Source organism: Labrus bergylta, chromosome 4 (assembly GCF_963930695.1).
Source record: "Labrus bergylta chromosome 4, fLabBer1.1, whole genome shotgun sequence".
In the NCBI taxonomy this organism is placed as follows: domain Eukaryota; kingdom Metazoa; phylum Chordata; class Actinopteri; order Labriformes; family Labridae; genus Labrus; species Labrus bergylta.
This window is the reverse complement of record NC_089198.1, coordinates 26,313,138-26,338,557: the sequence shown is the minus strand read 5'-3', so window position 1 is coordinate 26,338,557 and position 25,420 is coordinate 26,313,138. Positions and strand designations below refer to the sequence as shown.

At 40.1% G+C, this 25,420-nt stretch overlaps 2 protein-coding genes across 3 annotated transcripts in view; both read right to left on the bottom strand.

The window, feature by feature from the left end:
* The window catches only part of skila (SKI-like proto-oncogene a), a 33,567-nt gene extending 32,958 nt beyond the window's left edge, over positions 1-609 (bottom strand). Inside the window, exon 1 of one of the 2 annotated variants that reach the window (XM_065954245.1) lies at positions 428-609. The gene's annotated coding sequence lies outside the window, so the exon portion shown is untranslated. Of the gene's footprint in view, positions 1-47; positions 260-427 lie in introns of those variants that run through there. The other variant, XM_029277603.2, reaches the window with a different exon arrangement.
* An 8,294-nt stretch (positions 610-8,903) lies between these two features.
* Positions 8,904-25,420, bottom strand: part of prkci (protein kinase C, iota) — a 28,761-nt gene continuing 12,244 nt past the window's right edge. The window contains exons 5-18 of the mRNA XM_020635219.3: positions 25,059-25,144; positions 24,093-24,230; positions 23,933-23,987; positions 22,360-22,412; positions 21,307-21,483; positions 18,552-18,649; positions 18,066-18,152; positions 17,610-17,745; positions 17,369-17,456; positions 15,191-15,316; positions 14,644-14,723; positions 14,240-14,329; positions 10,863-10,978; positions 8,904-10,750 (exon numbers count right to left, since the gene is read on the bottom strand). Of these exons, the coding sequence (XP_020490875.1) occupies positions 10,663-10,750; positions 10,863-10,978; positions 14,240-14,329; positions 14,644-14,723; positions 15,191-15,316; positions 17,369-17,456; positions 17,610-17,745; positions 18,066-18,152; positions 18,552-18,649; positions 21,307-21,483; positions 22,360-22,412; positions 23,933-23,987; positions 24,093-24,230; positions 25,059-25,144 (1,418 nt within the window). The 3' untranslated portion in view covers positions 8,904-10,662. The remainder of the gene's footprint in view (positions 10,751-10,862; positions 10,979-14,239; positions 14,330-14,643; positions 14,724-15,190; positions 15,317-17,368; positions 17,457-17,609; positions 17,746-18,065; positions 18,153-18,551; positions 18,650-21,306; positions 21,484-22,359; positions 22,413-23,932; positions 23,988-24,092; positions 24,231-25,058; positions 25,145-25,420) is intronic.

The following is a 25,420-nucleotide window of genomic DNA, read 5'->3' as shown; positions in this document are numbered from 1 at the left end:
ACTTATCCACAGCGATGAGAGCGATAATCAAAAAAAGACGAACATACCTCGTCTCACAAAACACGTAGAGGGCGGTGGAAGCGCGGATGACTCGCTGTAATGTAAGCAGAGGTCGGCGGTGCTGTCCTGTTATAATGAGTGATTAAAGCTGGCTAACAGAGAGGACCGAGAGCGCTAACATTTACAGCAGGCTAACCCCGCAAATAGAGAGCGACACAGCAGGCTAAACCGTGTTAGCAGCGCCCCCTCCTCCTCCTCTTCTCCTCTCCGTCCGCTACGACTCAACACCGGAATTCAAAAACTCAACCGTTAACCGTCAAGCGCTGGTTTCCACAGTTACCACAAAAAAAAACCCGACGTTGTTTAAAATAAACACCTCTGTCTCTTTTATGTCATTGAAACGTGAACGTAAAATGGTTTAAAACACTTGCCTTTTGGAACGCTGCGTGTTAGGTCGCTCCTCACTCGCCCGTGGTTCCTCTCCGTACTAGAGAAAGCCTGGCGGACCGTCAACAAGATGCAGCTAGAGGTTCCACTACAGCCCCGCGACGTCACGCTGCACACGGGGTTGAGAGACGGAGACGTCACTCGGCTGACGGAAACTATGCGGGGGTGTCTCTCGTCTGTCTGCCTGTCTGTCTGCTTGCCTGCCTCCCTGTCTGACTGTGTCGGTCGGTCTGTCTGTCTGACTGTCTGTCTGTCTGTCTCTCTGTCTCGCACTGCCTGAGAGGGATTTGTTTCCTCCAGCTGTAGTTAAAGCCGTGAGCATAGGAGAGGTGGAAATAGATGTCAACAGAAAGCCAAAGCTGGAGTCCAGGGACTTTTCAGAGGTTATTCACCACAGCAACTCTTTTCTGTACATGGGTTTTAATAGTCCTAGACACACACACACACACACACACACACACACACACACACACACACATATATATATAGGCTATATGCGTAGGCCTATATTTAGGCTACAGTATATTTGGCTAAAGGATTGGCCTATTAGGATTGGCCTATTTAAATTAAACAGTTAAGTGGTTTAGTGATCAACCCAAATAGACAAGCAACCATAGTAGGCTGTTTGCATTTCTCAATTTGATGATACTTTACTGTATTTTCCATTATATTCTATGCCTTACACACCACTTCATATTAAAAAAAATAACGTAAGTAATTAGTTACATTGTGGATACGATTATAATAAAATTAAGAAATGTAAAATAATATGCATATTAGTCTATATAGCCTTATTACATTATAGGTCAAGTTGCACATCAGTTTAAATATTTAAAATGATAGCATCAGCTTCATCATTATAGTGACATACCCATTAATGCATTAGTAATTATTATCCATTGAAATGTTAATGAATCTCAAATTGACCAGTCTGCATAATGAGTGCTTTTATGTTTTAGTAGGCTACATCATGTGGCCTATATTTTTATGATAATAGTTTTTCATACTGTATTTATTTTGGGAATGATTTTGTAGGAATAATTTCAACTCTATATTATTGCTAGTTCAGCGTACTTATATAGCGTACTTTTACTTACGTAAATATCTCAAAATTCATTCATCACTTCATTAGTAAAATCTTAAAAATGTGAAATCTTTCATTTCAAGGTAGAATCTTTCTTCAAGCCTTTTTTTGTAAAGGGGACCATGTACAATTTTAACATAAATGTCGTCATTATATTTATTGAACAAGAGTTAGCTAGAGCAAATTTCCATCTCCTGTCCCTCTGCAGATTTTTCATGTTCTAGTTTTATTGACATGCCCTGGTTGACTCTTTGTAACGGCATGAACTGACATGACAGCATCTTTATCTCTCTCCCTCTCTTTTTTGGCTTTCCATCAACCTTGTGCAAACAAGTACAAACTGACACTGGGCAAAAGTGGAGCTTCTACTTCTCCCTTCACTCCCATCCCCTCCCCCTGTCTCTTTTTATGGACCTATCTTCTGAAAAAAAAAAGGTCAAGAGGTCATTCAGCCGTCTATTCTGCTGTCAGTGATAGTGAAAGTTAATAAAAATCTGAGTATGAGCAGGTCAATAATGTGATTCTGTGAATTATAGATCATTCATGTTCATCTCCAGGAGGTTGATTCCCTCACCAATGTCTTCTGAATCAAATCTAATTAATTTCCTAGCTGGAATCTTGATCTGAAAAGGTTATCATGCCCTGTCCACACATGCAGTTTTTCTTTTTTTCAGCTGGTGTGCACTCTGGTTGACTGGCCCACAGTCTGATGTCACACGTCTGTTGGAGCACACAGGCTTGATAAAGCTTTGATAAACAACACGGTCGGCTGTTTCTCTGCAGCCTCTCTCTCTCTCTCGTTCTCTGGCTCGCTCTCTGACAGCAAGGTCAGCAGTTGTATTATGAGAGCAGATGTGCGTACACCCTGTCCAGCCCCCGAGAACAACAAGAGGGACATTGATTTTCCTGTAATAACATCACTCTTTGTACTACAGGGACTAAATTAATCTCATATCTGCTGTATTGTGACCAACACTGATTGTTCATTAGAGCTAAAGCACCAAGCTAAAGGATGAGACTTTGTGTTAGCATTAGCAGTGGCGCTTTCACAGGCTAACAGCACATTGATAAGACCAGACTCAGTCTAAGTGTTATTGGACTCAGTGCTAAGTGGACCCTGGGGGCAGACACCTCACAGAGTCGTTTTCATACATCGTGTTTGGAATCAATGGGGAATATTGGAATATGTGCGTGGTTGTTCAGTGGATGTATCTGTAATTTGGCGTAATGATGCTTGAGGAAGAGCTGCTCAGATGTCACACACCTTCACCACACATTGTGCTGTGTCAGACAATTGATAGCCCACATCCTTCTTAAATTGCATTATTTTAGACTTGCTTTTTATTGATTTTATGGTTTCATTGTTTTATTACTATGTGTTATGTTTTATAATATTTTAATAACTGATGCTTATTGGCGTTTTAATTGTATGTTAAGCGCTTTGTAACTTGTTTTGAAAAGTGCTATATAAATAAAGTTCCTATTATTATTATTATTATTATTATTATAAGAAGAATAATGTGTCTCAGAGGATGTCATCAAATTTTATCTGTAGTCCTCGTTTAAATCTAGTTTTGTATTTTCACTGAGTGGCTCTCAAATATTTGGCTTTTACTTGGTCAAAAGGGTAATCATCATTCTGTCCTGCGATCAGTCTGAGAACTTACAGGAGGTGGACAAATAACAAAATGAAAATCAATTCTGATCTGGCGAAGAATGGGACGTAAGCTGTATCACAGTGAATATATTGACTTCATGCCAGGGAGTGTGTTGTCCAGATGATGAACTGGTTTGTGAAATATCCTTGTAATGTTTTTTTTTTTTTTACATATAAACATAAAACCACAATTCTTAGAAACTGTTGATTGTTGTGATTGTTGTGATTTGGACTCCAGTGTGCATGTTACCTCTCTGAGTATGTAGCATTTGTCTGTATTAGAGATGTAAGCAGCTATTAAACCAAATTCATTATCTCAATACTCTACTGCTATGAGCCTTTTATAAAAGAAACATTATTTCCAAAATGTTAAATTACATTTTTAAACTTTGTATTACACTAGCTTCAGCTAAAATTGGTGTAGTTTCCCCATTATGGTGACCCTTTCACATGATTTTTTTTAAAGGTGTTTGCACATCCAACCAACTCATGAAGTAGAGCGACAAACTATTAATTGCTAAGTGTCACCAATATCATGCAGCCCCTCAAACCGTGGCCAATTTCTCTTGCTAAATTTCACAACTTTGGGGGGAAAATATTGTGATTTTTCTCATACATTAGTGATTCTTAGCAAAAGTAGTGTGCAGGATTTTTTTTTCTTTTCAATCAGAATCAGAATCAGAATCAGAATCAGAATCGGGGTTTATTGCCAAGTACATTTACACGTACAACAACTTAAATAATACAGTATAAGAAGCTATTACAATATATAAAATAGAATTTAAAAATGTAAAATATAAAGAATAAAAAACATAAAATGTACAAAAGGTGCAATGTAGGAGCTGTGCGGTGGACTATGAGAAAAAAAAATCTTAGTGTGTGTAACCACTCACAGAGTGCATGTAAGGAAGATACATTTTTTAAAGTCCAGTGGGCTTTAATGTAACGCATAAAGAAGAGTTCAGTATTCACATTACTTTGACGTTTTTGACTGTGGGGCTGATGAGAGTCTGGGTTATGTGGGAGGAGGGGGGAGGGCAGGGACATTGTTCATCAGGCTGGCAGCAGAGGGGAAGAAACTGTTCTTGTGGCGAGAGGTTTTGGTCTTGATGGACCGCAACCAGAAGGGAGAGTCTCAAACAGTCCATGTGCGGGGTGAGAGGGGTCGGCCACAATCTTACCTGCACGCCTCAGGATCCTGGAGGTGTACAGGTCGTGGAGAGATGGCAGGTTGCAGCCAGTCACCTTCTCTGCAGAGCGGATGATGCACTGCAGCCTGCACTTGTCCTTTACTGTGGCTGCAGCGTACCAGACTGTGATGGAGGAGCAGAGGATGGACTCGATGATGGCAGTGTAGAAGTGAACCATCCTGGTCTTTGGCAGGTTGAACTTCTTCAGCTGATGCAGGAAGTACATCCTCTGCTGTCCTTTTTTGATGAGGGAGGTGATGTTCAGCTCCTACTTGAGGTCCTGGGTGATGATGGTCCCCAGGAAGCGGAAAGACTCGACATTAGACACCATGGATTCATCGATGGTGATGGGGCTGGGGGGCGGCTGCAAGTCCACAACCATCTTTACTGTCTTCAGAGCGTTAAGCTCTAGATTGTTTTCGCCGCACCAGGTCACCAGATGGTCAGCCTCCCACCTATAGGCAGACTCATCCCCACCAGAGATGAGTCCAATGAGGGTGGTGTCGTCTCTTGACAGACTGATGACTGGAGGTACAGCTGTTGGTGTACAGGGAGAAGAGCAGAGGAGAAAGAACGCAGCCTTGAGGGGAGCCAGTGCTGATAGTCCTGATAGACCTAGATAGGTCTGTGATGTCTTTGAGGTGGGAGAGCACAAGGCACTCAAAAGACTTCATCACCACAGAGGTCAGGGCGACGGGTCTGAAGTCATTAAGTCCTGTGGTCCTTGGTTCTTTGGGGACAGGGATGATGGTGGAGGACTTGAAGCAGGCTGGCACATGGCATGTCTCCAATGAGCTGTTAAAAATGTCTGTAAAGACTGGAGACAGCTGATCAGCACAGTGCTTCAGGGTGGAGGGAGAAGAGTCTGGTCCAGCTTTTCAAGTGACCCTTTCACATACATTTCTTTTGATAGTTTAAAAATGTGAAAACGCTACAGGTGCTGAACAATAAAGACAGTTGTGAAATAGTCAGACACACTCAGAGCAGTCATTTATTCAGCTTTCTTGTGGTGAGATGCTTGGGTTGTCTGTGTTTTGTGGGCTTCATATCTTGTACAAGTGAGCAATATCAATATGATTGTTAAACGGGTGACCAACCCAATACCTCAATGAATGGATGTATCATCATCACACAGCAGGTGTCAGTGATTCACAGATGAGATGATGTGTTATTGGTCATTGTTAACCTGCTTACACACGCTCACTTATCAGGGTATGAGCTACAGCTTCTTTTTTTAACTTCCTCCTACCTTTTTACCTTATTTTGGTGAAATGACTTTACAAAATGGAAAAAGTGACAAATGAAGATAAAGAAAGAAGATGATAAGACAATAGATAATGAATGTACAGGCGTACCAAATGTTATAGTTCCTGTTAGGAATGGACCATGAAAGAGTAGACTGAGAGCAGAGATAACATTTTGATTAATGAAAAATTAGATACGGAACGAAGGAAAAGTAAATAAATGAGAAAAAATTGTAAATGTGTGTTATTGTAGGAAGTGGTGATATGATGAGTAAGAGCAGTGCATTTGCTACAGAGACAGAGAGAGAAAAAATATAATAAGCAAATTGAAATACATCTATGATAAACTTCAAAAAGCTATGTAGTTCATCTAATAAAAAACATCCAATCTGATAGAACAGTCCTGCAGTGAATGTCACCACATTAAGTTTATAATGTATAAAAGTGCCAAAATAATCAGAGAAAGCTTTGAAAACAACTCACTTCTAATTATAACCTTAATAAGAACAAACTTAGCGCAGTGTTGGACTTACGTCAAATAAAGTGGCAACAGAACGTAGAGCAAATATATCTTCAGCTTTGAGACAAGAACTGAAGATTAGATTAGAGAGAGAGAGAGAGAGAAAGAGGGGAATGTCATGCAGGACAGGAGCCACAGGATGGATTTGAAACCAGGCCGCCTGCTCGGAGGACTACAGCCTCCATACATGGGGCGCAACAATACTGCTAAGGCCTGAAGCGCCCCAGGAATTGAGATTTAGTCTGATAGTTTAGACTGGACTCACTGAAGGAAGAAATATCTTCACAAAAAGAGTGAACAAGAAGGAGTAGAGAACAAGCGAGGTTAAAGACTTGTGAACCAATCTTTGAATTTTGAGTGAAGTCTTGCACACACACACACACACACACACACACACACACACAAAGGCAAAAACAAGAGCTGTGCAGAGTTAAAAAAAAAGTACAGTAGTGATTGAAACTGTGCAGAAAGACAAAATGTGTCAGACATCGACATCATACAGGGGATTTCCAAATGTTCCTACCAGACAGACAACCTAAAAAAACAAGTTTGTAACAATGATTGTATGACTAACTAAAGATTTTATTAATCATACTTTGTAGTGCATGTAGGGTTTAAATCCTTTTTTTATGTGTTCTTTGACTGGGATATTTCAGCTAAAAATCACAGCAACTGATTTCTCAGGCATTTACAAAGTTTATCTTCTGTTCCTATAAATATGTTTAATTACTGCAATTATTCTAACTGTGTGCTACTTGTAAGCCCCGTTCATTCATACACAATATGTGGGTGTTTCTGGAGAATGTATTGAATCTCTAGATGCTTCTATGGTATAATTACAATCGCTCAAGCAGCATGCTCAATTACAGGCTACCATACAGAAAGACTGGTATAGGTTTATTTACCTCTAGGTGTTTCTATTACTCAGTACTACAGTCAAAAGCAAACAGTAATATAGTGTGATAGCATGCAGACGGTGCCGATAGACGCACCTTAAACTGCAGTGTGTTTTACTAAGGGATTGCATTTAGCAGCGAGTATGATTCTTCTTGCAGCTTAATTAATCCCTTCAGGGACGGAATGAAACACCCAACAAGATAAGAGCAATTAAAACAGGATGTTTTTCAGATCCTCCTCCGTTTTAACATCATTAATTATACAAGGTTATTCTTCCCTGTGTCTTCCACAAGGTGATGTGGAGCCACAGTGCCTGGGGAGGTGTACCCCCTATTCTCCACCTCAGAGGGCACAGGAACAATGTCAAACACACCATCATGGGAATACAGAATTATGCAAAGACATTTATCCTCGTCCTGTGTATGGCTGTGCTGTTTTTGTCTCGTACAGGCGTACAAGGGGAGTCATTTTCCACAAAATCTGCTTCAATTGAGACAATATACAATGGTTTAGTGGTGCAGTATGTCACATAAGCCTCACACAATGGGTTTCTATCCACCATTGTGCGAATTATTGCAGCATGCAAATCAATCTGCTTAATATTTCTGACACATCATCATTTCCACGACCCCTGTTTCATTCACCTCTAAACGTTCAGTGCTGTGTGGAGCAGAGAGGGGGGGGGGGGGGGGGGGGGGGGGGGGGGGGGAGCAATGGTGTCGATGACCTTTTAACCCCCAGGCAAGCCGAGGGTCTTCTAAAAAAGCCACGTAGGAGTCACATGACCAGCATTTAAACACACACACACACACAAACACAGGCAGCTGGGGTGGAAAAGCTCAAGCTTAACGACTCAAGCTTTATTCCCCTTTCTCTCCAGAGGCTTGTGAGGGTCTCGGAGCTCAGGTCTGCTCTCAGCAGTAAAACTATCACAGGCCTGATGATACCAGTCTGTTCAGAGATGCATGAGTCTGCATCATTTCTTTTAAACTCCTAATCAACTTTTTAAAATCTTTGAAGTATGCACACTTCACATGAATCACCTCTGATCCAGGCTGAATTATATCATTCAGTATTGGATGGAATGCATTAGAAATCTAATTTTTGACATTCTAACATGTGTTCCTTGAATCCCCTATGAGGTTGATTTATTTTATTTTTTTCAGGAAATGTTTTAATCAGTGAACGCATTCCCATGACGTTTTTTGTGACAATGAAGAGTGCCCATACATGTATTCCTGATTATGCGCTGACTTGCCAACAAGTACACAAATTGCACAATTGTTTGAGATGCTATTTGGTGTTTTTGTCAGAGTAAAATGACTAGATTGCTGACAAAGTCTTTACAACCACCTGGTTGGACGGGTGGGGGGGTTACTGACAATGGACAAATACCATCAAAATAAAGCAAGCAATATCTTTCTGCTTTGGCAAACAAGAAACATATTCAAAAAGATCTCCCCTGGTGTTTACAGTTATTTTAAAGGTATAAGTTCCAGTAACAGTTTTTATCACAATCAAATACAAACGATCCTCCGTTGCATAGGCAAAGCTTCTTTTCACACTGAATCCTACATTTCCCATAATGCAATTCAAAAACATTTTCAAAAATAACTTTTCTGTCTCTTATAATCATTCATCTTCTAGGAGTCATACCGATCTCCTACTGCTTGTTTTCTATCAACTATCAAAAACCTTATACTCCAGATAACCCTGATGATGTCACTATGACATCATTATGGTTATATTCAAAGTCTTGCTCCATAGAAACACACTACACTTTACACAGCTGTTTTAAGAAGGCTGGACAGCTAAGAAATACAATAAAAAAGTGCAATAAAAGACACACGCTGACACAAGCACATATTACCACAAGGAGAGAAATAAAATGTTTATTTTACCATCTGTGTTTTTTTTTTTGCACACTAATAACAAAGATCAGCAGAGTCCTCTGGGTGATAAACACCCCAAAAAACAACCAATATAACAAGTAGTGTTTCCTCTGGGTTCATCCAGTAACATTTTGGAATCAATGTAGTGATACAAAAAAAAAATGTAAAAATGAATCTGATTTACAAAAAAAGTAACATTGAACAAAAGTAAGATGTGTAACAGATGAGAGTGTTCCTCTGGTCACCATGTGAGCCCCAAAAAACATTTCCCAAGTAGAGAGAAACTTAGACTGGATGATCTGGAGGTCCATGCACCATCACTTAGTGTCGATACAGTGAGAGGGAGGAGAGAGGCTCTCCAGAGCTTTAATGTGCTTTAAAGCACTCGTACAAAAAAACAAATTCAGAAAATAATTATTTTTAGTTTTGATGTGGAAAAAAAATGGAATATAGGAGAGTCATGGCTTTGGATTTCTGTAGGAACTCTCATTTAAACAATCATTTAGTGTTTTGATTTACAACAAAAGACATACATGGAATGAAGAAAGTACAAAAAAAAGAAAAAAAGAAAAACAGACCGTATGTTTCAGAAAGGCATAGTATTAAAAAAATGAGAAGAAAGAAATCAGAATATATAAATTCTATGACTCAGAAAAGCACATCTTCCTTACATTGACAGTACCATCTAGTTTGTACCAGCAAGACATCTTTGAGAATTTTTTTTATTTTTGGTCCTGTTGTAATGTTTATTTCATGGATGGTCTGCACAGCAACATTTCACCTGTGCTCCAGCGTTCGCGTTCCACTCTTCCAGCCCGTTTCCCTGCAAAGCGAGCTCTTTCATTCACAGTTTGAGAGCAATAACTCGTTATTAGTGTCGCCTGGATGCCACAGCTGTTCACGTTCCTTCATTCTGGGCGAAGGGACTCGAAGCAAGACGCCTTCTGTTTCCAGATGTTGTGTATTCGTCTAAAACAACATAGCCTGAACCTGTTTGGGTTCTGTTACTCAGGCTGGGCATTTAAACACTCAACAACAACATATATAATGACTGCTATGTTGTTAAATAAAAAAAAATGAGAAAATATATAGATTTTTATCTTTCTTTTTAAAGGCTAGTGTTATGATTCTTCTTTCCGCTACAGAAGGGACGTCCCCACAAAGCCAAATTCAAAATGACTTGACGATTATTCAGTTGTCAGTTTTTGTCCGACTGTGGCTTGTAGCTGAAAAAGGCCTTGTCTAACAATAATCCTCGTAGTAGATTCATATATATACAAATAAAATATGCATTTAAAACACCCACCAGCTGGAAGGAAAGGATGTTCAGTTCATCTGTCGCAGGGGGGGGGGGGGGGCAATGTCTTGACCCACCTTGCCCCTCTTGTGTACAGCAACCTTGGAAGAACATTGTAGCCTCTTGGGCTACCGATAAAGAGGCCCCGATGAGGAGGTTGATATCAGTGCAGATTTACATGATATAAAAATAATTAAGAAAGAAGGTAGGCTTAAGGGCAAGTGGTTATAAATGGCTGAGTGTGAGTCTGGTTTTGGCAAATAAGCGTTCAGCTGTGCATGTGCCGCCCTCAAAACGAAGGTTGATGTCGTCAGGTTGTCTCGTAACCATGCAGCTTGAAGACACTGAGACGCCACGTTACACGTGCATGAGAGAGTGTGTGAGTGTGTGCAAGTGTGTTCGGGAATGGTATGTGTGTGAGCGCGGGAGCTGGGTCACACACACTCCTCCGCTGACATCAGGAGTGGGTTTATGTACTCGAAGCCTTCAAACTCAGACTGGTCGATCTTCTTCACCACATCGCTACAAAAGGCAAAAAAACGTTAATTTTATTAGTTGTATCAACTTATTTAAAACAACATCAAGTATTTGAATAATTCAATGAGAAATAGAAATCACGTAATGGAAAACTCACTCATCGTCAGGCGTGAGCTGAATGGGCTCGTTGGTGAACTGGGCGTCAAAGTTATCCAGCCCGAATTCCCCTGAGATGTTGGGCTTGAAAGGAGGGACCACCTGCTTCTGCTCCAGCTGGAATAACAAAGAGCACAGGAATCAGACTCAACAACCTTACAATTCAAACTGACATCTCTTCACAGTAAGCATTACAACTAAGAGATACAAATGGAAGGAAATGAATTAACAAGAGTTTTGACAATTGTTTTTTTCAGGCGATGAGGTTTTTTGGTTAGAGTATGGCTTTACAGTGAGAGGTTAACAGAGACGTCGTTATCTGTCTCTGAATCATTGACGCTTCTGTCAGGAACTTTACATTTGTGTCCATTTTGGCGACCCCTCTGGGCAAAGTGGTTTGTCTTATGTCTTTGCTGATTTTGTCCTGTACATGTGTAGGAAGTGCTTTTCCAGTAATGGTTCGCGAGTGCATCCCATGTACGGACTGGAGGCTGTAGTCCTCCAAGCGGGTTTAAATCCGATCTGTGGCTCCTTTCCTGCATGTCATTCCCCACTCTCTCTCTCTCTCTCTCTCTCCTATTTCTGACTCTATCCACTCTCCTTTCTCTGAGTAAAGCCCCCTTGACACCTACCACTTCTGTAATTCATTAAGAGACATCAGTATACATCTCAGTCAGTTTTGTAACCAGTTCACAGTAGCTTTAAACAGATCAGACATCAGAACTGTTTCTTGTGGAAGTCATGTCACTTAACATCAAGGTATTGTCTAGTCTAGTATTCATTGACGTTGCACTTGCTGTGCCTTCAGAAACAAGGAAAACAAGCTCATACTATTCTCTTAATCTACCGCCCTTTTTACCTTATTGTCAAAAAAACAATTTGGTGTACAATATATGTAAATATATGTTTTCATCATATTAATTGAGCTTGAGTTGTGTAAGGATTTGGTAACATCCTTATTTTGTTGCTTTTCATGCGTCATGATGCCATTGTCATTTACTGTAATCTGAAATATAACTGGATTTTTAGGAAATAATCTGCAGTTTATTCAATAATTGAAATATTAGTTTGTTGTGAAAACAATACAAGAGTAAAAGTAGAAACAACATCTGAGTGATGAATAGTAACTAAAGGCTCTGTGCCTCAGAGTACATGTATCACCCTGTAGCGGTTTCTCTGTGTGCTTGTTGTCTCTCTACTGTTACATTACTTGTCTGCGAGCCAACAACTGCACCCCCTGCAGGCAGAAAGGGAGATAACATGGGGAAACTTCCAGTTAGTGTCTGTGTGCCTGTTGGTGAGAGGGATGGAGGGGGTGAGGGAGGAGTGTAAGCTGATCTCTCCAGACACTCTGACCGACTGCTGGGTCCCTGCACCAGACCAAACAAGGAAAAGAGGTCATTGAGATCCCTGGCGAGCTGCCCTGCCTGTGTCTGTCTGTCTGTTATGTTTACCAGCAGTGCATGTCTGTACATTTGTTAAGGTCACGTCTGTCTGTCTGTCTGTCAGTCTGATTGATTGTCTGATTGATTGTCTGATTGTCTGTCTGATCATTTATACGACTGAAAACTTTATAAAACTGTGACCTCTTGATATAGACTCACTTCAACAGTTGTGAATGTTGAGGCAAAGATGAAATGTCTTTTTTTCATTTGAAGCAAATTTTATACATTTTATTCTTCCAACATAAATCTGAGATGAATGAATTCATCAAAAAAACTGAATGGCCAGTTATTTTTACTAATCAAATAATTTTTGTGTTTTTTCTAAGAAATTATTTTGAAACTATAAAAACTACTTGTGTCTCCAGACTCCTCAAAGGTTTCCTTTTTACCAAAATGTAAAATGTGCATTGTTTTGTTTTTCTAAACCTTCCATCTAAAGCTCCAGCAACTTGCACTGTACATCTTTCAGCATGTGAGTGTACGGAATATGTTGACAACTCACCACGAGTACTAAATATAGCACCGGTCGTTTCATTTTACAGTTTAAGATGTCACACAACAGGAAGTGTTGTTGCTCTTACATTTCATCTTTTACTCACCGCTGAAACTGAGAACAGGAAGCGTCATAAATAACAGAATATTTGTATTCCTGCAAGTGATTCTGTGATGCTTTTTATAGCCGAACAGGGCTCAACAAATTGTTTGGGAGGATGGTAACAATATGGTCATTGGTCAAATGACATATGGTCAAAATAAAGAAACACCCTGAAAAATAAATCCAGAAAGTCAACATTTATACACATCCACATTCAGTTCTGTAACCCAACCACTAATGCACCAAATATGATTAATATTTGTATTATTTTAATTCACGTCTTCATTTAAAAACATGATTTGTTTCTGATGAGGCGGTCAGCTACAGTATGTTGATAATGTACGTTAGCTGAACTGTTTTGACGTGTCATAGTTGTAATTGAATGAGTGACGTTGATCTCATAGTGGATGAAGATTCAGACTTTTATCGCATGTTATTCTTTGACTGTGAAATGTCTGTTTTTAACAACTGTTGTTTAACCCAAGGCCAAAGAATTCATTTCTGCTCATGAACCCAGTTTCAGCAACAGTTTAAATGAACTATGATCATAATAATCTATCTTATTGTTTTCATTAAAAATGTACTTTAATGGAACATATTATTTGTGAAACTTTTAAAAGCATTTACCCCCTGACCCCCCCCACCCCCCACATTCTTTGTATATTTCATTTAATGGGTGATTATTACTGTTGTACTGTTATATTGAACAACTGCTACACTTTCATAGATGCAAAGTTTGTTTTACCCTGAATCCTCACTCTGTTGCAGAGCTTCATCCCGCTACAACCTTTATATGTTATCATCTTGTATCGTCAGTGTGTCTCGGTACTTTTGGCCCAATGGGGAAAAATTAAGTCAAAACTTACGTGAAAGCTAATTGTGGTCTCTGTCAGACGAACGAGAATTACATTTTGTCCAACCAATGGTCATACTTTCTCCTCCTCTCCAATCTCTGTTAATCAGTTCCTGCTGTTGTCCGTCTCCTGTCTGGCCGGTTTGATTTCTACCTGTCTGTACGTAATCTCATGATCCCATCACTAATAACCGCCTGCTACTCCTGAGCTTCTACACCCGCAGGGCAGCCAAGAGAGGATGACACTGCTGCACTTAAATTTGACCTTCTGCTGTCTAGTAGGAGCTGTCTGTTTTTTTCCTTCCCCGCAGAATCAATATATGGATTGATTTTGACCTATTTGGCACGGCATGTAATGATTCCCATCATTTGAGTTTGTGATGAAAATCTTGATGAACGAGGCAACTCAAGAAGTAGAGAGAGAGAGAGAGAGAGAGACAGAGACAGAGACAGAAACATGGAGAGAATGTAAGTGAATGACTCACAAGTTCCCAGTCGACGTTTCGGAAGAATGGATGGCCCATGATGTCGGCGAAGCCAGTCTGAGGGTGGCAGCCTAGACGCTCCTTTGGATCCTGTGGGAATGAGGGTAAAGTAGGTGAGACACAGCGAGAGACGATGGTGCAAAATACGAGACACGAAGGCAGACGACAGGTGGGACAAAGGTGGAGAGGGTGAGAAAGCAGATCATTTGTAATATAAGTGAAGAAGAAGAGAGGCTTTTGGTCAGAGGAAAAGTACGAAATATTATGGAAAGGTGAAAAAGTGTGAGCGGGGAAGTGAATGCAAAGACAGCGAGCTATGGCATTCGACTTAAATGTCATTCTCAGGGGCCAGCAGCAGCCCACAGTGTTGAAAATTGATCTGGAGGCGCCTGACCCCTTCTTACCTTGTTGAGGAATCCCTTGAGGACGCTGGCAGCTTTGACTGACAACGAGCGGGGGATCCTGATCTGTTTTTCCAATATTACTGCAGGAGGTGAGAGAAAAAAAAGGGGTGAGACAGACTGCCTCATGAGGCTAAAATGACAAGGTGATGGTGCTGTACTTGCGAGTGCAATGCTGGCAGGTACACTCATGAGAAACAGAAACCTTGCAGTTAAGTGTGAATGGCTTCTGTCTTGAAATACGACTGTGCCTATCGAGTAGAATTCTTCTGAATAAAACACTAATCTGAAAACCATGACTTGTCCTTAAACTCTATTTACATTTAATAAACAGACAAACATGTAGGCATTCACACATGCTGGGCAGCAGATGGTATGTGCCTGGTACTGGGAGACACAGCAATTAGAAAGGTGTCAATACAAAGGTGTTGCATGCTTTCATGCCTCCCTCTGGTTATGAACCTCAGCAAAATGTGTGTATGTGTGTGTGTGTGTGTGTGTGTGTGTGTGTGTGTGTGTGTGTGTGTGTGTGTGTTTGTTTGTTTATTACCTTGGAAAAGGTAGTCTTCTGTGTTCTGGTCTGGGTTGTCCGAGCTCCCAACAATGTCAAATGGAGACCGGCCTGCCATCATCTCAAACATCAGTACGCCCAACGCCCACCAGTCCACACTGAACCCTGGAGGAACACAAACACACACACAGCATGATATTAATGCATCATTTTTCTGATTTCTAATAACACTGGGAGGCTTTCATAGAAGAAGGAAAAGGTATACTAACAGCAGCAATTCAAACGCATCACATTTAGTTAATCCAAATAAAAGATGGGGACAACAGAGAACAGTATTTCCTTTCTCTTATTCTCTCACATTATTTCTTTGTCCATATGCATACACTCATACTACTACACACACTCACAAACCCCCATTACTTCCAGAATTAATTCTGTTATTTATATGTATTTCATTATGTTAAATATCCATAACCATTTATAGACACTAAAAAAATAGTAAGACAGCAGGCAAAGTTGAGAAAAAGTTTGTACAAGTTCCTTTAACTGAACCAAATACGTTAAAAACACATTTTGTGGTGAAGTTCGCGACCATTGTGGAAGAGTTAAAACAGCAACACAAAAAGTCTGACAGGTCAAATATATATTCAGAGAAAAAAAAACAAGGTGCACATGAACTTTTATAGCAGAGATGTTTTTAAAAACCCTCGTTAATTCAAACAACTTCATCCACTCCTTAAAAGCTGCACCACGCATACCAGGGTTTTAGTGTTACTATAGCAACCACTCCCACATCATGCAGTTTTTTTTTTTGCATGCCTTCTCCAGATGACAACAAATACTTTTCATTACAGCTTATGATTTTTCTCTGAAAACCATCAGAGCGTCACTGCATTAAAGAAACAAATCATAATCACAGATTATTTCGTTACATTTGGACGTTTGCAAAGTGCTAATATCACCTGGTTTAGTCAACATGATCTTTTCTTTTTTAAAGCTCTTTAATGGAATTGTTCAGGTCATCAAATCTTTGCTGGAATCTTTTATGCTCGCCACCTGTGCCCGGGCAGGTGGTATCTCCTCGGCCATGCTTAGTTTAGAGGTGTGAGCTGATTTTCTCGTCTTTTTGCTGCCTGTCTCGTTTCACGTACGTATACTATGCCTGACATTCAACCATCTATGTCTGACATGAACATCTCTCTATTTTTTTTATTTAAGAGGTATTCATTTATTAAACTTTCTGGTCAGTGGGTGCCAAACGACTCAGCACGCCATGCTCTTGTCATGTGATCCTTCCTCTTTTCTTTTTTTTTTTTGATCTAAATCCTTCATGAACGCAGATTGGAAAAGGATACAATAGTGTTATAAACAGGAAATCAAATGATCCCTCATCCAATCTTTATCGATTCAACTTAAACAACCAGAAGATCTTTTGTCAACACAGACACGCTGCATATTTTAGTAAACCACTTAAAGCCCACAGCATGAAATTAGACGAGCATCTCAACAAAATAAATTGTTTTTTTTTTAAAAAGCAGTGTGAGGAGAAACAGAATGTTTTTAATAATAGATCTCTCAGTGTCTTAGCAACAAGCCATCAGAACCAAAATGAGACTTTTTCACTCTCAGAACCCTGACACTGAATGTAGAAACATTGAATCCTGGGCGGCTTCTTGTGTAAGTTAAAAAAAAGAGAGTCTTATTCATTTCTGTTGTCGTGTTGTAAGTTAAATAAACAATCTCCAATAAACAATCACTGGTCACAGAATGTTTAGGCAGGGTCCACACCATGAAGGAGCAGTATTGAATGTGACTCAAATATTCTTTTCTATACATCAGATTCACTTGTAGCCAAATAAAAAAAGAAATTTCCTCTTTAGGCAGTAAAACCAAATGTGTTGTGTTTGTTTCTTCTAATTGTGATTTTCATGTTCAGACATCAAGTGTTAAGAAGAAAATCACTGGTGTTATTTATAAAATAAGCGATGACTTTGTGCCCCCCTCACCCCCGCCCACCTATTACCCCAGAGATCAGACTTTCTATTTTTTTTTTTTTTTAAGCTACTTTGATTTGTATCACATTTAAAAGCTAACTCAGGAGATGTAGCACAACCATGCCTGAGAGCAGCATCCCAGATATGACTAAATATAAATATTGTATCATAGCAAATAAAACAATGTCATTTCTGAGGAGTCCTTGTATTGTGTAGTTCTCACCGTAATCCTCTCCTCTCAGTATTTCAGGGGCGATGTAATTTGGGGTACCACAAAAAGTGCTCGTTGTGTCGCCTGGTCTTAAGCCCTCCTGAAAAAGAAAAAGAAAAACTTGTCTGAAGCTGTGAGGTCATAACATGAAGCTGTAAACACACAATAATGCACATTTGCAGCTGCTTTTAAGTGCATAGTGGGATCTCGATATCCTCCATCTTCACTACACACAGTAAGCTACAAACCCTACCTTGCACATGCCGTAGTCTGTAAGTTTGATGTGTCCCTCAGAGTCCAGCAGCACATTGTCCAGCTTCAGATCTCTGTAAATGATTCCCCGCTCATGGAGGTAGTTTAGTGCCAGACTGATTTCTGCTGAGTAGAATCTGAAAGAAAAAAAAATAGTTTACTTAAAAAAAAAAAAAAGAAAACACTAAAAAAAAAACATTAGGTGACATCAAATGTTTCTATTTGAATAAGACCTGAGAGGAACAGAGAGAAATGTTTACTTCTTCATATTGAGCTGAATGCTCCTAGAACCTGAGGAATCACACATTTAATTGGAAAATGCTTCACTGGAAAGGTGTTATACTAATTATCCGTATCAGGTATACTGTTAAAATGACCTCTTTCAAAATCCTATTGTCATATTTAGAAAAATCATGGAAATAATTGGTATTCAGTGTGACAGCGAGCATGACTCTACCTGGCGTGTTCTTCTGGGAGTTTTCTTTGCCTCTGCATGTGGAACATGAGATCTCCACCGTTCACATATTCGATAACAAAGAACAGTCTGTAAAAAGAAGCAAGAGTTACATTTTCTGAATTTTTAATTTTTCAGCTTTTTCAATCAACTGCTTGTTACTAGTAAAGGAAACACGCCGTTACCCTTCAATAACAATGAGGTGGTCATCTTCCATGAGTTTCATTTTTATGGTACTATTCTTTACACTATGTTTTTGTTATTGTTAAGATGTAATATATATACAGTACTCCACTGATGAGTCAAAACCAATCAAACATCATTGACGCAAAAAAAGTGAAGTCAAAACAAACTTTGAGATATTTATATTGATTATTGACTAGTTAGCTATAAATATGGCCACCGAGAATGACCAACCTCAAGCTAGGTTTTCGGGGATCAAAGCATGATGGAGACATTTAGCTGTGTAACATGAACAGAGGCTCTCACCTGCTTTCTGTTTGGAAACAGGAGTGGAGTCCGACCAGGAAAGGATGATTAGAGGCCTGCTCAAAAACATGCTTTTCTGTTTGGACCCAGTCGATGTCCTGGAAGAGAAACACACAAGAACACACCCAGACGTAACATCAGAGCTCATTCTTCCACGCTACCCTTGAACTTAGAAAAGCTGAATAAGCATGGTGCTTTATCGACCGTCCTGTACACATAAAGGCTGGGGCCTGTGCGTGGTGACATAGTGCAGAAGAAAAGGGCTGAGCCGGTAGAAGCGGAAGGCGGCCTCCATCGATGGCTCGGTGATAATATGTCTGGACACGGATGCTGCTCACGCTGACAGGGCAGGGACAGAATAACACTTCTCCATTGATCCAGAGTCGCTTGTCAATTTGTCAATCACGTTAAGTGTGTCTAATCAAGGCTAACTACTCCCATCGCCTGTGGCTGTGCTGCTACATCTGTATGTCAGGATCAATTTTTGATGACATGATGGTTCATCTGCACCCTTCTTCAATAGAATGACGGCTTAAAGAGGTCTGTCAACTTAACTCAAAGTGTTTCAGACGAGATAAACAAGATGTGTGTTCACGAGACACGTTCCTTATGCTATATATAACAGCCTCTATTGACTGCACTAATCATATTAATTATACATGGCAGAGAAAGAAGACTGAGGAGTGCACAGTTAACTGACCTCCTCACGTCTCAATAGATGGAGGTGTTGTGTTGTTGGGTCAGCTTAGGAGGCAGTGGATATTTTGGTGAACGCGCTGAAATTGTATACAGTATCATGTTGCTTTTGATGGTTTTGATCCCCTGGGTCATTAAGTATACGCTTTTTCCACCTGTGGCTCATCTGCTGTTTTAGGAATTATATCCCAGGTGAAAATTTACATTACAACAGTTTTGGAGTTTTTTAAACATCCTGCTGCTGAAATCAGACCACAGAGCGGACACAAACAGAGACAGAGAGAGAGAGAGAGAGAAAGAAAGGGAGGGGAAAGAGAGAGAGAGAGAGAGAGAGAGAGAGAGAGAGAGAGAGAGAGAGAGAGAGAGAGAGAGAGAGAGAAAGTGAGCAGAGCAGAGGAGAAGGTGTGTGTATGTGGGGGAAAAAAGAACTGCAAGCAAGATAAGTAGATTACAGAAGTTTGTGCATAAAGACTAAAAGAGGGTGGAGAAAAAGTACAACAGAAATGTTGAAATAAATAATAAACGACTAGAAAAAAAGTTATGCAAACTGAGTGAGCCGACCTGTAAAGCAATGCTTTAGATAATTAAGAGAGATTATTACAAAGCCTGTCATTAAGTAGCTTTTTGTCTTAAAAGCTTGACAACTCCTGTAGCTGCCATCAGAATCAGTCAGGCCTGCACAGTTTAGGTTCTTAATTTTGAGTTAAATATAACAATGATTTACATTTAATAAAATAATATTTTTGTTTTATAACATTAATATGATTAAGAATATCTGTCTTAAAGAAGCTTTCTGTTATTTCCATGGTGGAACAATGTTCTGTGCTGCAGTTTGGGGCGGGACATTATTTTGAGTTGCGTTCTTCACTTAGCCACAAGAGGCAGAGCACATGACCGGTTCATCACAGGAGGATGTTGAGAGTGGTTCTGTGTAACTTTCAAAGATAGCAGTTAAGTGAAGACTGACCCATAAGTGAAGTTTTCTTTACCCCCTTCGGTTAATGCTGCCAATGAGGTAAACTGTTGTGTTTTTGTTTCTATATTATAGCCTAATAAGGCTAATAAGCTCATGTTTTAGATAATATGTTAACAGGCTATTGACTATTCATGATAACATGATTCACATGACAGCCTAACATTGCAATGAATATTTAACAAGCTACATTGTGTGAACATGTATTTGTGTTTGTGATATTTCATTGTTCTCTATGAGAACGCTTTCTTATTTTATGCTTTGTGTATTTTGTTTAGTTCTCACGGCATGACTGATGGCATGAAGATGCTAATAAATGCCTGTAGCTCAAAGAACATCTTGGTTTCGTGATTTGAACTTGAGGGGAGTAACAACTCTTATTGATCAACAATATAAAAGAAAGTCTCATTTTGTTTGGTTTGTATTTATTGATTTAACTGTAGAGGCAGCTCAATGTGCAGCACTGAAGTCCAAACCTTTAGTAGTGCCTTACTGAATCTGCAAAGAGACTACTTTACTGAGCGGGTGTGTGTCTTTCATCACATTTGTCAAGAGCTGCCTTGATCCTCAGGGAAGCTCTGAAGTATTTTTTTTTAAATATAACTAAATACATTTCAGGTTTTTTTCTGCTTGCTTAATACAATTTGACAAGTGTCCTCATTTAAAACAAAACTGCATTGCGCAGTTGTTTTGCTGAATTTCCGGAAGCGTATCCTTCATTTTGAACCGTTGAGTCATAATGAATCCAAGGTTAAGTGAAGGTTGTATGCCATGTTCGGTCAGTCTTGTTAACAATATGTTAGGATTTGTTTTATATACCTCACCAGTTTTGGTTTCTTTGTAGATGCCTGTAGTATCAAAGAGAGGCAAAAGAGAAAACCTGAGAGAGATTATGAAGGAGAGACGTGAGGCTGCTGTTCCATGTTGGAGCTGTTCTCAAAACCAGCCATCAGAGTCAGACCGCTAACTGTTTCCACAAAAGGCCATTATAACGCTTCACTCTGACACCACTTACCTGCAGCGCCTGTCCACCTACAGCTGTCACAGTGTGAACAATACGACTTTGACGGCATCATTATCGTTTACCTCATCGTCATTGACCAGCTCCTTCTTCACCACCTTCATGGCGTAGATGCGCTCCGTCTTCTTCAGCTGCACCAGAAGCACCTTCGCGTAGCTGCCTCTGCCGATCACCCTCAGCAGATCGAAGTCTGCCAGGCCGAGGCTAGAAGGTGATTTCCCCGTGTCTCTGCTGCTCCCCGCCTTTGGAACAAATAACACACACAGAGTGAGGGACATATCGACAAGAACCTCGTGTGAATACTGTGGAAGTCATGAAGTCATTTCTGGAACGATCTGTCCTATAACACCAACATGTCCAGATTTGCTTTCTGATTTCCTTTGGGTAACAAACAAACAAATATCAATATATATAAATAAATCCTTCCACGACCATTTAAAAAATATATAAATCTATAGAAAATGTCTCCGTCGTGGGATTTCTGAAGGATATTTTATCTTTTAAAGATTAGTTAGAGCTATATTACTGCCTACCTTCCCCTTTCCCTTCCTATAATCTGTTCTGTAGTGAACCTTTTCCACTACCTATCCATCTAACCTCTCATCCCCTGAGACAGACATGGACCTAAAGATAAGATCATTCTGCTCTTCCCCTTTTATCTGAGTCTATCTGTGTCCAACTCCATCCATTTCATTCCCATCTTCAGCCCTCTTGCACCGGTCCAACAACTCCCCCACCATTCCTCCACTCCCCAAACTACATCCCTGGCCATTAATCAGCCTCTGGTGTTAAGAGCTGTGATAAAAGGTTACTTTATTAGCTCCACCAAAGGAAATCAATACTCGCACAGCGCTGCTCGGGTGCCTACGTCTGCATGTGCTCGATATCACACATGCACAGCAGGTGAATGAAGAAGGAAAAAAAATCACCCAAATGTTTCAAATGGCAAAATAGTCCTACTTCCAATTACAGGTGATATTATACTCCTCACTTGTTCTCAAACTCCCCTGATGTCACTCTCTTAATATACATAGACACACGCACGTCTATCTGGACAACAAAGACAGGTTAACAGATGAGTCACACATCAACAGCTTAAAAAAAGATTCCTCTCTCACCTCTTTCTCTACTCCGTCGAAAGGCAAGCTTTCTCTGGGGTCTTTATGTGGGCCTGAGAGAGTGAGGAGAAAGTGACAGACAGACAGAAGGAGAGGGAGAGGCAGGAGACGGGAAAAAAAAAATAGGAGAGAAGAGGGAGAAAAAGGAGGTGAGAGACGAGTCACACGTTTTGTTCACAGCCTCTCAGAGTCTGGAGTCATTTTCCCCTGCCTAGTTACAAAAGAAAACACCTTTTTTTCATACACCGTTTTAAAGAAATGTACAGAAATAGATGTAATTTATTTTGTACATCCATGCAGATAAGACACATGTCTTCTCATATCATCGATGATGAATTATTTTAAATCATTCATAAATCATAAATCAATCTTCATTAGAGGCTTAAACAAAGATGTCTGCATGTGTCCAGGTTCCTTGTGATTACTTTTTATGAAAGAAGTTTCAAACAGCTTCAGTAACAATAGCATCAACAATCCTAAGCTCTTTCATTCCAGTCAGCCTCCAGACCACCTGACTGGTCTTAAGTCTGGTGCTGTATGTAAATTCAGAATGCAGCTTTTAGTCTGGGTGGCCTCTGCTGCTCCAACACAAGCAAGGCCTGAATGCTGAGTGTATTCATGTGTTCTTAAAGGACAAAGACTGATGATCATTTTGTTTCTCTTGGAGTCAATAAACCCCAAGAACACCTGAAACCTACTATGAACTACAAACACCTTTTCAGTGTGTTTCCCCATGTCTGATATAGCTATTGTTACACTGAGCTCCACTGCTGGATGCATTACAGACAGGGCAGTGAGCTCATCTTTTTGCTTGTGAATATGTTTCATTTCTTATGATGAACATTTATTGAGTGTTAATCCCACAAACACTCTGCTGCTGCAAATCCTCATCTTGCATCGAATCGAAAAGGGAAGCTATTTAGTCCTTTTTTTTTTTTTTTTAACCATTCCTCTTCTGGCATTGATTATATCCATTATTTGACTTGCTCCTCAAGGTTGACCTCTGGAATGATGGTATAGTTTATGTATCAATCTATATAACAATACAAATTTCACAGGTTGAGATTATTTGCCAAACTTTGGGCCGAGTCTCCAGCTCTGCAGTAAACTTCAATTGAAAGTGAACGATACCTAGCTACACCTAGCTTCTATTCTGATATCTGTTGTTTAGCCACAGCTACCCCCCTGCACAATGGCAGGGTCCTTAAAAGAACGCTGTGACTTGAGAGTCGAGTCATCCACTCTCTGGGAAAGTCGGAGTAATGGGAGAAACACAAACGCACTGCTGGTTTTGGTCCTTTCATGGGATTTGTTTAATTCGTCAATAAAAAAATGTATTAGTAGCTGATTTCAGGATAGTGGTCAGAAACTGAATGCAAAGAGCCGATAGACATGCAAGTCTTTATGTCAATGATATAAGATTTAAAAGTGGGATTTGAGATGAGAAAATATTCTTGCCAGCCTAAATAAAAGTTTCAAAAAGTAATAGATTAGAAAAGCCTGTAATTTGATTGGTTGAGTTTTCCTATTTATGTGCTTTTTAACAAATACAAATGATTTGTGTGTGTGTTACCTGGCTGTTCAGTTTGGTCTAATGGACTTGATGGTGGGCCGGGCATCATTGGTTCCTGGACAACAACATCCGTCATTAAGTATAATCAGCACAGACACAGGATACTATCATGTGTGAGTCATGGACAGCACACCATCAAGTTAACCGTCACAGTCCTCACCTGAATCATCGGTCGGCCACACTCCATTGTGACCAATTTATGGCACTTCTTGTGCACCAGAAGTTTGCAGTTGATGCATTTGTAGCCTTGTCTGCCCAGTCCCCAGATTCGGTCTGCACAGATGGCACAGTGGGCTCTCTGAAAAAAATCGTCACCACAAACAGAGCGCACATTATATTACTGGACATGCTGCAGAGGCTGTGATGGCTTATAAAACGTGTAGCCCAGCTGGTCCAGGATCAGTTCTACTGAAGCCATTGTTCTGTGTCACCTCCATCTTTTTCACTCCATCAATCAATACAGAGACAAATGAATGAGGTTGGGAGAATGCCTCACTCTCCTTTAAATACAGAAACTAAGCTTAGAAATTTACAGCCGACATCTCCACCAACCAAACAAATGATTATTTATAATATGTGAAAAACATCACATTTAATACATAATTCAAGAAACAACAGCCTTAGAACCCGTGGTCACCAAGGGTTTTTTTCCGGGCAGAAAAGCGCTGGCTGTGTGCTCGGGAGTGTTTGCATGAAGCGTTTGTGCGCTGACAAGAAAAACGCTGCACATTCGTCCCGTCTCTATGACAACTGTCTGTTGACAATGGCGGCTGTATGACGTCACTGCTCCGTTGCTTATTACTGTATGTTTTTTTTATTTTAGATTGTTTATTTCTCGATCAGACAGGAGGCAAAGAGGATGAGGGTACAAGACACGATATGTAGGCAGCAAAACTACAGGGAACATCATACATTTGGGAAGAGAGCCAGTGACGAAAAGTTCAAAGATTTTAATCTTGAGCGCTCGGAGCGGCCCACAAAAAAGGCGAAGCACTCGGAAACAAATGCTGGGCTCTGCGAACGCTCTCTCCTCATTGAAAACAAATGAAAAAAAGACACTGGCACTCAGAATAAACCCTAGGTGGACAGCGGGCCTTACAGTGCAGAACTCAGTGTCACGTCTTACCCTATTGAAGCGCTTGGCCTGAAAGGCGTGACCACTGGCATAGTAAAGTTTCCTCCAGCGCCGGGCTCCACGCCGGTATATAGACTCTGTAAGAAGAAGTGAAAGGAGGGCTGAGTCGAGCTTGACCTGTGAGTATGTGTTTGTACATTAGAGTGAATATGAAAAATGTAAAACCTGATTTCTAATTACAGCCCAATTATAAACAACCATTGCCTCCTTTACAAGGACAATATTTTATTATCTAATTTAACACATTTGAATGTCATGATAGTATTTATTTCCATATCTGTCTGACTGTAAACATGTCTTCACACAAACTTCAGGCATTCAATTATTATTGAATCAAATATTAACCTAAATTA